The sequence below is a fragment of the Nomascus leucogenys genome, chromosome 4 (genome assembly GCF_006542625.1).
Source record: "Nomascus leucogenys isolate Asia chromosome 4, Asia_NLE_v1, whole genome shotgun sequence".
Lineage (NCBI taxonomy): Eukaryota > Metazoa > Chordata > Mammalia > Primates > Hylobatidae > Nomascus > Nomascus leucogenys.
This window is the reverse complement of record NC_044384.1, coordinates 18,215,698-18,231,354: the sequence shown is the minus strand read 5'-3', so window position 1 is coordinate 18,231,354 and position 15,657 is coordinate 18,215,698. Positions and strand designations below refer to the sequence as shown.

The 15,657-nt window shown below is 39.2% G+C and overlaps 1 protein-coding gene across 4 annotated transcripts in view; it reads left to right on the top strand.

Moving 5' to 3' along the window:
• Nucleotides 1-15,657, top strand: part of CDH20 (cadherin 20) — a 216,579-nt gene that overhangs the window by 169,383 nt on the left and 31,539 nt on the right. For all 4 annotated transcript variants that reach the window (XM_030810311.1, XM_030810310.1, XM_030810312.1 and 1 more), the window contains one exon: nt 2,430-2,617. In XM_030810311.1, the coding sequence (XP_030666171.1) occupies nt 2,430-2,617 (188 nt within the window). The remainder of the gene's footprint in view (nt 1-2,429; nt 2,618-15,657) is intronic.

The following is a 15,657-nucleotide window of genomic DNA, read 5'->3' as shown; positions in this document are numbered from 1 at the left end:
GCATTTCACAAAGGGTGCAAGTAAGTAAGTTCCTAAGTTGCTTGGTCCGACAGTGCAGAATACGACAGCATCACGGAACAGTTTGTGAAATGCCACATGGATGGACTTTGTGTTGCTTTGGTGATCCTGTGGGTTCCATCTTCATTACTTCATGAACAGCTCATATTACTCACACTATAGACTATAAATTCTTGAACACCCTTGAACTATTTGGCTTTTTACATTTGACACTAGACAGGTGTCTCTGATGGAGGCAGAAGGGACAGTAGACCCAGCTTATTACATAGCTCAGGTTATTACACAGCTCAAAGGTAGATGGATTTGGACATATTGCCAGGAGTCATGTTACCCAAAACATGGCAGCTTCACAATAGCAGAACAAATATCTTTTTTTGTTGGTTTTGTTTTGTTTTGTTTTGAGACAGGGTCTTGCTCTGTCACCCAGGCTGGACTGCAGTGGTGCAATCACAGCTCATTGTAGCCTCAATCCCCAGGCTCAAGCGATCCTCCCACCTCAGCTCCTGAATAGCCAGAACTACAGGTGCACACCACCATGCCCATCTAATTTTTGTATTTTTTGTAGAGATGGGATTTTGTCATGTTGCCCAGGCTGGTCTTGAACTCCTGAGCTCAAATCATCTGCCTTCCTCAGGCTCCCAAGGTACTGATATTACCGGCATGAGCCACCACACCCAGCCCCAAACCAATATCCTAACACCATTCTAAAGCACACATTTTAAGTTGTCACTTTTTCAAAATATAGTTTTAATGGAGACTCTAGGATAGAGTAGAAGTATGGATTATGTTACATGGAAGACAAAACAGAAATGTAAAAAAATTTAAATCTCTGTGTCTCTTTGCATTCTACACACATTATCGCTGCTTCCTCCTTTTTGACCTTTTAAAACTTTGCATTCCCTCTTCATTAAATATTTCCCCAACTATTTGCTAAAACTAAGTTTAGATGACCTTGATATTCCATAAATCTATCTTGGCTATACTCTCATGCCTAACTAATCTAATGATTCCTCATTGTAGGAATTCCATTTTGCTTCTTTTTCACAAATATTACTATAACTGATTATGGAATGTTGACAAAATGACACACCTACTATTTTTTGTTGAACAAGCTCAGTCACCTTTAATAGAACCAAATATAATGAAACATCAAGATCTCAAGCTATTTATTTATAATATAATGTATCGTGCGTAGAAATTGTATATAGATGTTTAAACATATAACATAGCTTTCTCGGGATGAGGAAAATGGTAGGCAGGTGCTTGTTTTTCCCAAAAGTTCTGCAACAGCAAAGTGTAATCCATCAACAACTTTGGAAGTAAATGGAAACAGATCATGAAATCCAATTGCCTGCCAGCTTAGTACAAACTTTAAAGATTTCCTGGCTCATATTTGTAAAGAACAAGCATCATTTTTTCTCCTGTGCGAGGCAGGGTGCTGTGAGCTGGCTGGGTGCTGTCAACCTCCCTGAATCTTTGTGAAACTCGAGCCCTCACACCCGAGGCTGTAGCTTACAAAGCACATTAGAATAAAAGGGAACACGTACATATTGAAAATGTGATGGTGTGATTTTTCTTCGTTATTTAGTCAGTCACATTATGATTGACAAAATAACAAAGAACATCAAAAAGGTGAGCCCCAGAAAAGGTAAGCTGGTAAAAATACAAATTCATGGAAATGAAAGTGAACTAAATTTAATTGTGAGCTCAGTATATCATGTCCAAAAAGAGATGACCAACTCTGAGCTTCTTACGTATGTGAGAATCTTTTCAGTATTTTATTCCGGAATAAGAAAACAAGAAGCATGAAGGGTCTGTCCATGGAGAGGCAGCCCGGGGCAGTCTCAGGTGCAAGGACACACTGAGGGGCAGCACATGGAGCTGATGGAGCTTGCTCTCCACGGCTGCTCCCCCTTCATAGATCACTGATCTCCATGACCTCTGAGCATGTGGTCATAGAGACAGGCATTCAGCACACAGGCCAGGCCATGAAAGAAAAGATGGACATTTGAAGCATAAACAGAATGTGACCACAGTGTTTACTTTATCACTCTCAGAAGGAACTGCAATTTAAGGAAATACTTCGGTTCACTAGGAAGTACTAAAAGATTTGAATGCAAGGTACTTCCTACCACTCAAGCTACAGTCACTAGGACTAAGTCGTTTTGCTTCCACCCTGTTCTACTCAAGCTTTTTTGACTCATCCTTATTGAACATCCAGTACAGGCTATGGCCTGTATGACCGTTTGCTCAGCCTTTCTGGACCTTAGTTTTTATCTGTAAAAACTCAAGTTTTACTTTTTGAACCCAGAAAAAAAGATATTTTGCACAGCACTCCTGATATGATAATGATGAGGCATTTTTTATAGTGACGGATTATCAAGAATGCGTGTCCTGGCTTTTCTTCGTAGAACATTACCAGATGAGTGTGCTGGAATCAGCTCCAATTAGCTCCACTGTCGGGAGAGTGTTTGCCAAGGACTTGGATGAAGGCATCAATGCAGAGATGAAATATACTATTGTGGATGGAGATGGTGCAGATGCCTTTGACATTAGCACAGATCCCAATTTCCAAGTTGGTATCATAACTGTGAAGAAGGTAATCCAACTCCTTTTTCTAAACCACTTTCATGGGTGCTTTGAATGTTTATGAAATGCTAGTAAGGACTGTTGTATTATTGATACGCATTGCTTCAAATCCTCTGATAAAAGTGCTTTCCTATTATTAAAAAAAAAAACACACAGAAAACCTCTTAATCCTTATGTTTACATGAAAACACTGGCTGTGCCATCATTTTACTGAAAAGGTACCAGGTCATGATAAAAATATATTATAAATATATTTCTAAATGCATTCCTTCTACCCAACCACTTAAAAAACTGTTGTAGCTTAATTTTCTAACGATGTTAATGACTTGATCAAGATTTGCACTTGAATAACACATGCATTGTAGCATACCATACATAACAATAAAGCAAACCATAATATTATTTATGAATCAATAAATAACATGCAAGGGTTTTTTAATTGCTTCTCAAAGATCTGTAAATTCTAATTAAACTTGAAAAAGCTTTATCAAACATAGCTGCTGAATGGCTGTTATCACTTGAAATTCCTTTGTTTTATGATAAGGTACCAAGATAAGCCATCGATTCTTTCTGTGACATAAAGCACATATGGATATACTCAGCTAGAAGATAAAACTTTTTAAAAATTGAATCTTTAACTCCATAGTAAATATATATCTAATGAAATACATTAATTTTAAAACTCATTGACTTAATCTTCCTTCTCTATGTTGAATGCATTTTAAAACCCAATATATTTTAAATGATATTCTCAACAAATATTTATCGAGTGCCACCTATGTGCCAGATATTGTTACAGGCATTTAATACAGAGTAAATAAAACAACCAAAAATCTCTACCCTCATGGACTTTACATTCTAGCAAAGGAAGAAGACAATCAAAACATCAAGTCACTAAAGTAGTTTATTAGAAGGTAATAACTGATATGGGGGGGTGGGGGGTGGGAAGCAGAACAGAACACAGTAAGTGAGGCCAGGAAAGCTAAGATGATTTCAGACTTAAATTGGATGGTTGGCTAAATGCCCATCAATCAAAGAGTGGATAAAAAAAACTGTGGTAAATATATATAATGGAATACTACATAGCCATAAAAAGGAATGGACTAACAGCATTTTCAGTGACCTGGATGAGATTGGAGACTATTATTTTTATTTTTTTTTTCATGTTCGAGACAGAGTCTCACTTTGTCACCCAGGCTTGAGTACAGTAGCGCAATCTTGGCTCACTGCAACCCCCACCTCCCAGGTTCAAGCAATTCTCCTGCCTCAGCCTCCCGAGTAGCTGGGACTACAGGGGCACACTGCCATGCACGGCTAACTTTTTGTATTTTAGTAGAGACAGGGTTTCACTGTGTTACCCAGGCTGGTTGTGAACTCCTGAGCTCAGGCAATCTGCCCGCCTCAGCCCCCCAAAGTGCTGGGATTACAGGTGTGAGCCACTGCGCCTGGCTGATAGGAGACTATTGTTCTAAGTGATGTAACTCTGGAATGGAAAACCAAACATCGTCTGTTTTCACTGATATGTAGGAGCTAAGCTTTGAGGCACAAAGGCGTAAGAATGATACAGTGGACTTTGGGGACTTGTAGGGAAGAATGGTAGAGGGGCGAGGGATAAAAGACTACAGATATGGCGCAGTGTATACTGCTCAGGTGATGGGTGCACCAAAATCTCACAAATCAGCACTAAAGAACTTACTCATGTAACCAAATACTACCTGTACCCCAATAACTTATGGAAAAATAAAATTAAATAAATAAATTGGGTGGTTGGGACTGGTATCACAGAGAAGTGGCATTTATGCAAAGACTTACGTGAGCAGAGTCATACCACTGAGTTAAACAGGTTGACAGTGTGGGAGGTGCCCTATCAATGACTCTCTGTGAAAAGTGTACCTGGCAGTCCTAAAGAGAAGAAATGGGCATGAACTATTGAGGAAAGTGTTCCAAGCAAAAGGACAGCCAGTGCAAAGGCTTTGAGGTAGGACCATGCCTGTTGTATTTCGAGAACAGCAACAGTGGGGTCATAAGGCTGAGTGGAGGGGGGAACTCTTAGGAGATGAGGTCTGAAAAGTAACAAAGGAGCTAGATCATTTAGGACCATATAGGCTAACTATAAGGACTTTGGTTTTTACTCTGAGTAAAGTGGGAAATGACTGAAGGATTTTTAACAGATGTATGACATGACTCGGTTTTCATTATAAAATACTCAGTAGGCTGTGTGGAGGTAGGGGGAGTTTAAGGAGAGAAGGACGGAAAGAGGGAGACCAGCTGAGAAGCTGTTGCAATAAGCCAGGTAAGAGATGATGAGGGTTTCACCTAAGTAGTGGGAATGGAGGTGATAAGAAGTGGTCAGAATCTGTACATATTTTGAAAGTAGAGCCAACAGGATTTCCTAAAAACGTGCATGAGGATATGGAAGAAGGAGAAGAGTCAACCAAGCAACAAGAAGAATGGAGTTGCCATTAACTGAGACAGGGAAGTCTGCAGGTAGAGCAGGTGGCAGGGGTGACAGGTATTGGAATTCAGTTCTGGACATACATGTGACATTTGCAGAGTCTATTAGACATCAAGTAGAGATGTGTCATGGCTTTGGTTATAAGAGTGAGGAGTTTGTCAAGGGTCCTGTGCTGGAAATATGAATCTGGGAGTCATAAGCATATAGATGGTACTTAAAGCAAATAAAACAAATGAGATTCCAAGGGATTGAGCATAGACAGAAAGAGGACAGAGAAACGAGCCCTGAGGCACCCCAACATGAAGAGGTCAGGGGAAGTGTAAGGACAGGCAAGGAGACTGAGGGGCGACCACGGAGGCAGGAGGAAAATGGAGGAAGTGCAGTGTCCTGAAGGCATGAAGAACGTGCTTCCAAGGGATGGAGTGATCACCTGTGACAAACGCTGCTACAGGTCAAATAAGAACATCAGGAATTCACCACAGACTTTAGGAACATGAAGGCCACTGACAACCTTGACAAAAACCACAGTTATAACATTAAAATGTAACTCAAGTTAATGTGTGTTTATAATAACTTTTTTCTATGCTATTTGATAGAATTGAATTAACACTGCTTTAGAAGGGAATAAGGGACGAGTTCACATGTTTGTCCTGTATTTATTTAAGATGCAGTCAATCACAGCAAAGGAACAGAATCACAGCAAAGGATCCAGAATTCCACCAACCAGAAATCTTTCTATCCTGTAAACAATGACCTTGAAACAATGCAAAAGGCTCAGATTAACTTCTAAATTATCAAATAAATCTAGATGTAATTAAAATACTGTAATTTCTTATTCTCATTCTTTGAGAATTAATAACACATGCTAGAATTATAATAGGTGATTAAAATAACAATACTATTTTGGTATATGTCATAGGTTCCCCTACTATGTGGCATGCCTCAAGTAAACAATAATATATTGCTAACCATAACTAGTAACTGTAAATAAGGGAAATGCTCAAATTTTTGAATTATTGGGTTTTTTCTTTCTTTCTTTCTTTTTATTTGTTTGAGACAGGGTCTCACTCTGTCACCCAAGCTGGGGTGCAGTGGCACAATCATGGCTCACTGCAGCCTTGACCTCTTGGGTTCAAGCAATCCTTCCACCTCACCATCCTAACTAGCTGGGACTATAGGCCTGTGCCCCCACAGCCACCTAGTTTTTGTGTTATTGTTTGTTTGAGACACAGTCTCTCTCTGTCGCCCAAGCTGGAGTGCAATGGCATGCTCATGGCTCACTGCAGCCGGTAGTCCCAGCTACTCAAGAGGATGAGGTGGAAGGACTGCTTGAGCCCAAGAGGTCAAGGCTGCAGTGAGCCATGATCATGCCACAGCCACCTATTTTTGTTGTTGTTGTTGTTTTGTTTTGTTTTTGTAGAGACAAGGTCTCCCTATTTTTTCCAGGCTGGTCTCAAACTCCTGAGCTCAAGCTGGGATTATAGGCATGAGCCACCACAACCAGCTTTATTGTTTCTTTAGTACGAAAACTCTATTCAAACAATTAAGCAACTGGAAAAAGAACTTTCAGGATTCTCAATATTTAAATGTTATCTTATGTCTTAAAATAATGTCTGAGATAATTCTAAACAATAAAATAATATTAATTTATGTCAGATTATCACAACATAGTTTAGACTCTATTACAAGCCATTTGTTTTAAAAAGTCTATTACCTGTAACAACTCTGTCTCTGAAAGAAATCTCCAAACGTGTTTTCTTCAGCTCCCTCACCTGCAGAAAAGATGAAGCCTCTTAAGACGGAGTACTGTTTTTCACTGTCATTACTAAAACGATATCCATGTTTAATCAAAATACATATCAATTTTGCCAAGGTCACTTTGATTTCTCTTCTGAACTTATGAGCTGCCAGAAAATGGAATTAAGAAAAAGGTCAATAAGTTGGGTAGACGGACAAATCACATATAATGAATACTTTAGAGGCCACTGATTGCTCAGTCTATGCCTTTGGAACAACATTCACTCAGACATCTGCTCCATACCCATCTTCCCACTTTGTCATTAATAATGTCATATAAAATTGAAACAAAAGTTCTGCTTTTGATTTACTTCCCTTAGGCCTATTATTTGTCTAAGAAGCACGTACTTTTTCAAAAAGAGAAATTGAGTTGAATTGATAGAATTGGGTCTTTAGGAAACCACAGATTACTACCCAGTACCTTGCATCTTTTTAGCTTTTAAGTAATCAATCAATCGATTTTCAGTCTCTTAAATGCTTGAAGTATAACTTGAAATATGTAATTTTCAGGATGTTCTTTATTCTGAACGAGCATGATGTACCATTTTCTAGTCTTCTGCATATCTACTGTCTTACGACAACAAGAAGCAATTGTTTAGAGTCCATTCTCTTCTTAGGCAGGTCACAAAGAACAAAAATTCTATATTTCATCAAATCTGAGATGTCATGAATTATAAATCTCATCATTGTTTTATGAGTCATTTAAGAAAAGTTCTTGCCAATTTAAATAATACAATGCTTTCTTATTTCTTAGTTTAGTGTTTATAAAGTACTCTTGTAGGCACAGGTAGACAAATTTGTTTCACCAGTGTTGGATTCACTCCATGCTGCTGTTTCCATGCCGTTCTCCCTACACAATAAATCTTATTTCAATGCCAAATCATAATATAATATTTTTAAAGATATTTTAGAAGGCAATAAAGCTCAACATGTGCGGTACCAACAATGTGCAGAACTCCGCTGAAGTACAACATGGACAGCTTTGACTAGGTCTGGCTTGCATGGGCAGTAACAACTACTGCTTATAAAGCTCCCTTTGCCTCCCATTGACACTATAGCAATTATAAGGTGCTATCAATTGGAGAAGCAACAGTATTTCTAAAATATCAAAATATGAAAAACTGTGCATCATAGATTACTGAAATACATTAATAAAATCTGTATATACTATCACTCAACCAGTAAATGTTAATACTCACATTGAGAAACTTTTTTGCACTGTTCAATGTAACAATGTTTTTAGGTTTTTGCTACCTTTTGAGTTTCTGGTTTTGCTAGGCACTGGGGAATAAAAATCTGACTAAGTTACAGCTTTTGCCCTTGAGTATGGGGAGTGGGATCAACTCAGAAAGAAATATTTGTAATACAAAAGAAAAGCTATAAAGGAAGTATAATAATGTGCTGTGAGAACAAAGATTTACTTAATCCTCCTTAATTAGTAATTAAAGTTTCATTACTATTTTGTGCCATAATTTTCATGACTCAATTTTTAAGGCTATAATGGCTTTTTGTTTTTGTATCCTCTAACTTGAAGAAATTTCTTGAATTTGGAAATTGGGTTCCCAGATATTATTACTTTTTTATTTTCTATTATGAATACAGAAATAAATAATTATTTGATATTTAAAATAAAAAGGACACAAACTATTCAAGAGGGAAAAGCCAAAACTCATATATCAAGTGTGGGCAATTTAAATTTTAAGAGCTGAGCATAGTGGTTGCAGCTTCTTGGGATGGAGGTAGGAGGATCTCTTAAGCCTAGGAGTTTGAGACCAGCCTGGACAACATAAGCAACAGTTTGTGTCAGTATATAAATAATTAAATAAATAATAAAGTTTAGAGAATTGAGGGCAATGTTTTGTTTCCATTTTAAATGTGGAAGTGAGGGAGACAATAATCTTAGATAGTTTAAAAGTCTTAAGTAACTTACTTAAAAAGAATTTCAATAATAATTAAAAACTCACGCTAGTGCTTTCAACAGATGCTGGAACAATTGGATACTGTCTGCAAAAAAATAAAGAAGTAAACCTCAATTATACCCCCACAAAAAACTCAAAATGAATCATGCACCTAAATGTAAAAACCTAAAGCTATAAAATTTCTAAAAGGAAACATAGGAGAAAATCTTTGTAATCCTGACTGGACAAAGATGTATTCCATATTACACCAGAATCCCCACCTACCAAAGAAAAAGTAAGACTTCATCAAAGTTAAGAGTTTCTGCTCTTCAAAGGACACTGTTGTGGCAAGATGGCTGAATAGGAAAAGCTCCCAGCGAGATCAATGCAGAAAGCAGGTGATTTCTGCATTTCCATCTGAGGTACCCGGCTCATCTCAATGGGAGTGGTTAGATAGTGGGTGCAGCCCACGGAAGGCGAGCTGAAGCAGGGTGGGGCTTTGCCTCACCTGGGAAGTGCAAGGGGTCAGGGAACTCCCTCTCCTAGCCAAGGGAAGCCATGGGGGATTGTGCTGTAAGGAACAGTGCATTCTGGCCCAGATATTATGCTTTTCCCATGGTCTTTGCAACCAGCAGACCAGGAGACTCCCCTGGGTGCCTACACCTCCAGGAACCTGGGTTTCAAGCATAAAACTGGGCAGCCGTTTGAGCAGACACCGAACTAGCTGCAGTTTTTTTGTTGTTGTTTTGTTTTGTTTTGTTTTACCCCCAGTGGCATCTGGAATACCAGTGAGACAGAACCATTCACGCCCCTGGAAAGGGGGCTGAAGCCAGGGAGCCAAGTGGTCTAGCTCAGTGGATCCCACCCCCATGGAGCCCAGCAAGCTAGGATCCACTGGCTTGAAATTCTCGCTGCCAGCCCTGCAGTCTGTAGTCGACCTGGGACACTGGAGCTTGGTGGAGGGAGGGGGGTCCACCATTACTGAGGACTGAGTAGGCAGTTTTCCCCTCACAGTGTAAACAAAGCCACCAAGAAGTTCGAACTGGGCAGAGCCCACTGCAGCTCTGCAAAGCCATGGTACCTAGACTGCCTCTCTAGATTCCTCCTCTCTGTGCAGGGCATCTCTGAAAGAAAGGCAGCAGCCCCAGTCAGGGGCTTATAGATAAAACTCCCATCTCCCTGGGAAAGAGCACCTGGGGGAAGGGGTGGCTGTGGGCACAGCTTCAGCAGACATAAATTCTCCTGCCTGCCGGCTCTGAAGACAGCACTGACTCTCTCAGCACAGCACTCAAGCTCTAAGGGACAGACTGCCTCCTCAAGTGGGTCCTTGACCCCCGTGCCTCCCGACTAGGAGACACCTCTGAGCAGGGGTCAACAGATACCTCATAGAGGAGAGCTCCGGCTGGCATCTGGCAGGTGCCCCTCTGTGAAGAACCTTCCAGAGGAAGGAACAGGCAGCAATCTTTACTGTTCTGCAGCCTCTGCTGGTGATACCCAGGCAAACAGGGTCTGGAGCAGACCTCCAGCAAACTCCAGCAGACCTGCAGCAGAGGGACCTGACTGTTAGAAGGAAAACTAACAAACAGAAATGAATAGCATCAATATCAACAAAAAGGACAACCACACAGACACCCCATCCAAAGGTCACCAACATCAAAGACCAAAGGTAGATAAATCCACGAAGACGAGGCAAAGCCAGCACAAAAAGGCTGAAAATTCCAAAAACCAGAACGCCTCTTCTCCTCCAAAGGATCACAACTCCTCACCAGCAATGGAACAAAACTGGACGCAGAATGAGTTTGACAAATTGACAGAAGTGGGCTTCAGAAAGTGGGTAATAACAAACTTTTCCGAGCTAACGGAGCATGTTCTAACACAATGCAAGGAAGCTAAGAACCTGAAAAAACGTTAGAGGAATTGCTAACTAGAATAACCAGTTTAGAGAAGAACATAAATAACCTGATGAAGTTGAAAAACACAGCACGAGAACTTCGTTAAGCATACACAAGTATCAGTAGTCAAACTGATCAAGTGGAAGAAAGGATATCAGAAATTGAAGATCAACTTAATGAAAAAAGCATAAAGACAAGATTAGAGAAATAAAGAATGAAAAGGTATGAACAAAGCCTCCAAGAAATATGGGACTACGTGGAAAGACCAAACCTACGTTTGACTGGTGTACCTGAAAGTGATGGGGAGAATGGAACCAAGTTGGAAAACACTCTTTGGGATATTATCCAGGAGAACTTCCCCAACCTAGCAAGATAGGCCAACATTCAAATTCAGGAAATACAGAGAACACCACAAAGATACTCCTCGAGAAGAGCAACCCCAAGACACATAATCGTCAGATTCACCAAGGTTGAAATGAAGGAAAAAATGTTAAGGGCAGCCAGAGAGGAAGATCAGGTACCCACAAAGGGATGCCCATCAGACAAACAGTGGATCTCTTTGCAGAAACCCTACAAGCCAGAAGAGAGTGGGAGCCAACATTCAACATTCTTAAAGAAAAGAATTTTCAACCCAGAATTTCATATCCAGCCAAACTAAGCTTCATAAGTGAAGGAGAAATAAAATCCTTTACAGACAAGCAAATGCTGAGAGATTTTGTCACCACTAGGCCTGCCTTACAAGAACTCCTGAAGGAAGCACTAAATACGGAAAGGAAAAACTGGTACCAGCCACTGCAAAAACGTAGCAAATTGTAAAGACCATTGACACTATGAAGAAACTGCATCAACTAACAGGCAAAATAACCAGCTGGCATCATAATGATGGGATCAAATTCACACATAACAATATAAAACTTAAATGTAAACAGGCTAAATGTCCCATTTAAAAGACACAGACTGGCAAATTGGATAAAGAGTCAAGATCCATCGGTGTGCTGTATTCAGGAGACATATCTCACATGCAAAGACAACCACAGGCTCAAAATAAAGGGATGGAGGAATATTTACCAAGCAAATGGAAAGCAAAAAAAAAAAAAAAAAAAAAAAAGTAGGGGTTGCAATCCTAGTCTCTGATAAAACAGACTTTAAACCAACAAAGATCAAAAAAGACAAAGAAGGGCATTACAGAATGGTAAAGGTATCAATGCAACAAGAATAGCTACCTATCCTAAATATATATGCACCCAATACAGGAGCAACTAGATTCATAAAGCAAGTTCTTAGAGACCTACAAAGAGACTTAGACTCCCACGCAATAATAGTGGGAGACTTTAACACCCTACTGTCAATATTAGACAGATCAACGAGATAGAAAATTAACAAGGATATTCAGTACTTGAACTCAGCCCTGGACCAAGCAGACCTAATAGACATCTACAGAACTCTCCACCCCAAATCAACAGAATATACATTCTTCTCAGCACCATATCACCAATCTAAAATTGACCACATAACTGGAAGTAAAACACTCCTCAGCAAATGCAAAAGAATGGAAATCATAACAAACAGTATCTCAGACCACAGTGCAATCAAATTAGAACTCAGGATTAAAAAACTCTCTCAAAACACACACAACTGCATGGAAACTGAATAACCTGCCCCTGAATAACTACTGGGTAAATAATGAAATTAAGGCAGAAATAAAGTTCTTTGAAACCAGAACAACATACCAGAATCTCTGGGAAACAGCTAAAGCAGTGTTTACAGGGAAATTTATAACACTAAATGCCCACAGGAGAAAGTGGGAAGGATCTAAAATCGACACCCTAACATCACAATTAAAGGAACTAGAGAAGCAAAAGCAAATAAATTCAAAAGCTAAAAGAAGACAAGAAGTAACTAAGATCAGAGCAGAACTGAAGTAAATAGAGATACAAAAAAACCTTCAAAAAAATCAGTGAATCCAGGAGCTGGTTTTTTGAAAAGATTAACAAAATAGACAAACTGCTAGCCAGACTAATAAAAAAGCAAACAGAGAAGAATCAAATAGACACAATAAAAAATGATAAAGGGGATATCACCACTGATCCCACAGAAATACAAACTACCATCAGAGAATACTATAAACACCTCTATGCAAATAAACTAAAAAATCTAGAAGAAATGGATACATTCCTGGACACATACACCCTCCCAGGACTAAACCAGGAAGAAGTTGAATCCCTGAATAGACCAATAACAAGTTCTGAAATTGAGGCAGTAATTGAGGCCTACCAACCAAAAAAAGCCCAGGACCAGACAGAGTCACAGCCGAATTCTACCAGAGGTACAATGAGGAGCTGGTAGCATTCCTTCTGAAACTATTCCAAACAGTAGAAAAAGAGGAACTCCACCCTAACTCATTTTATGAGGCCAGGATCATCCTGATACCAAAACCGGGCAAAGACACAACAAAAAAAGAAAATTTCAGGCCAATATCCCTGATGAACATCGATGTGAAAATCCTCAATAAAATACTGGCAGACTGAATCCAGCAGCACATCAAAAAGATTATCCACCATGATCAAGTTGGCTTCATCTCTGGGATGCAAGGCTGGTTCAACATATGCAAATCAATAAATGTAATCCATTACATAAACAGAACCAATGACAGAAACCACATGATTATCTCAATAGATGCAGAAAAGGCCTTCAATAAAATTCAATACCTCTTCATGCTAAAAACTCTAAATAAACTAGGTATTGATGGAACGTATCTCAAAATAATAAAAGCTATTTATGACAAACCCACAGCCAATATCATACAGATTGGGCAAAAGCTGGAAGCATTCCCTTTGAAAACTGGCCCAAGACAAGGATGCCCTCTCTCACCACTCCTATTCAACATAGTATTGGAAGTTTTGGCCAGGGCAATCAGGCAAGAGAAAGAAATAAAGGGTATTCGAATAGGGAAAGAGGAAGTCAAATTGTCTTTGTTTGCAGATGACATGATTGTATACTTAGAAAACCCCATCATCTCAGCCCAAAATCTCCTTAAGCTGATAAGCAACTACAGCAAAGTCTCAGGATACAAAATCAATGTTCAAAAATCACAACAATTCCTATACACCAATAATAGCCAAATCATGAGTGAACTCTCATTCACAATTGCTACAAAGAGAATAAAATATCTAGGAATCAAACTTACAAGTGATGTGAAGGACCTCTTCAAGGAAAACTGCAAACCACTGCTCAAGGAAGTAAGAGAGGACACAAACAAATGAAAAAACATTCCATGCTCATGGATAGGAACACTCAATATTGTGAAAATGGCCACACTGCCCAAAGTAATTTATGGATTCAATGCTATCCCCATCAAAGCTACCATTGACTTTCTTCACAGAACTAGAAAAAACTTCTTTAAATTTCATATGGAACCAAAAAAGAGCCTGTATAGCCAAGACAATCCTAAGCAAAGATAACAAAGCTGGAGGCATCACAGTACCTGACTTCAAACTATAGTACAAGGCTACAGTATCCAAAACAGCATGGTGCTGGTACCAAAAGAGATATATAGAAAAATGGAACAGAACAGAAGCCTCAGAAGTAATGCCACACATCTACAACCATTTGATCTTTGACAAACCTGACAAAAACAATCAATGGGGAAAGGATTTCCTATTTAATAAATGATGTTGAGAAAACTGGCTAGCCACATGCAGAAAACAAACTGGACCCCTTCCTTACACCTTATACCAACATTAACTCAAGATGGATTAAAAACTTAAACATAAGACCTAAAACCATAAAATCCCTAGAAGAAAACCTAGGCAATACCATTCAGGACATAGGCATGGGCAAGGACTTCATGACTAAAACACCAAAAGCAATGGCAACAAAAGCCAAAACTGACAAATGGGATTGAATTAAACTAAAGAGCTTCTGCACAGCAAAAGAAACTATCATCAAATTCAACAGGAAACCTACCGAATGGGAGAAAATTTTTGCAATCTATCCATCTGACAAAGGTCTAATATCCAGAATCTACAACGAACTTAACAAATTTACAAGAAAAAAAAAACCCCATCAAAAAGCAGGCAAAGGATATGAATATACACTTCTCAAAAGAAGACATTTATGCAGCCAACAAACATGGAAAAAAAGCTCATCATCACCAGTCATTAGAGAAATGCAAATCAGAACTATATTGAGATACCATCTTATGCCAGTTAGAATGGTGATCATTAAAAAAGTCAGGAAACAACAGATGCTGGAGAGGATGTGGAGAAATAGGAATGCTTTTTTACACTGTTGGTGGGAGTGTAAATTAGTTCAACCATCGTGGAAGACAGTGTGGTGATTCCTCAAGGATCTAGAACCAGAAATACCATATGACCCAGCAATCCCATTACTGGGTATATACCCAAAGGATTATAAATCATTCTACTATAAAGACACATGCACACATACATTTATTGCAGCACTGTCACAATAGCAAAGACTCGGAACCAACCCAAATGCCCATCAATGATAGACTGGATAAAGAAAATGTGGCACATATACAATATGGAATATTATGCAGTCATAAAAAAGGATGAGTTCATGTCCTTTTCAGGGACGTGGATGAAACCATCATTCTCAGCAAGCTAACACATGAACAGAAAACTAAACACTGCATGTTCTCACTCATAAGTGGGAGGTGAATAATGAGAACACATGGACCCAGGGAGGGGAACATCACACACCGGGGCCTGTCAGGGGTGGGGTACAAGGGGAGGGATAGCATTAGGAGAAATACCTAATGTAGATGACAGGTTGATAGGGACAGCAAACCACCATGGCACAGACATACCTACGTAACAAACCTGCACGTTCTGCACATGTATCCCAGGACTTAAAAGTATTATAATAATAATAATAATAATAAAGGACACTGTTAAGAGAATGAAAAGACAAATCACAGACTAGGAGAAAATATTTGCAAATCATATGTCTGATAATGGACTTGAATATAAAATATACAAAGATC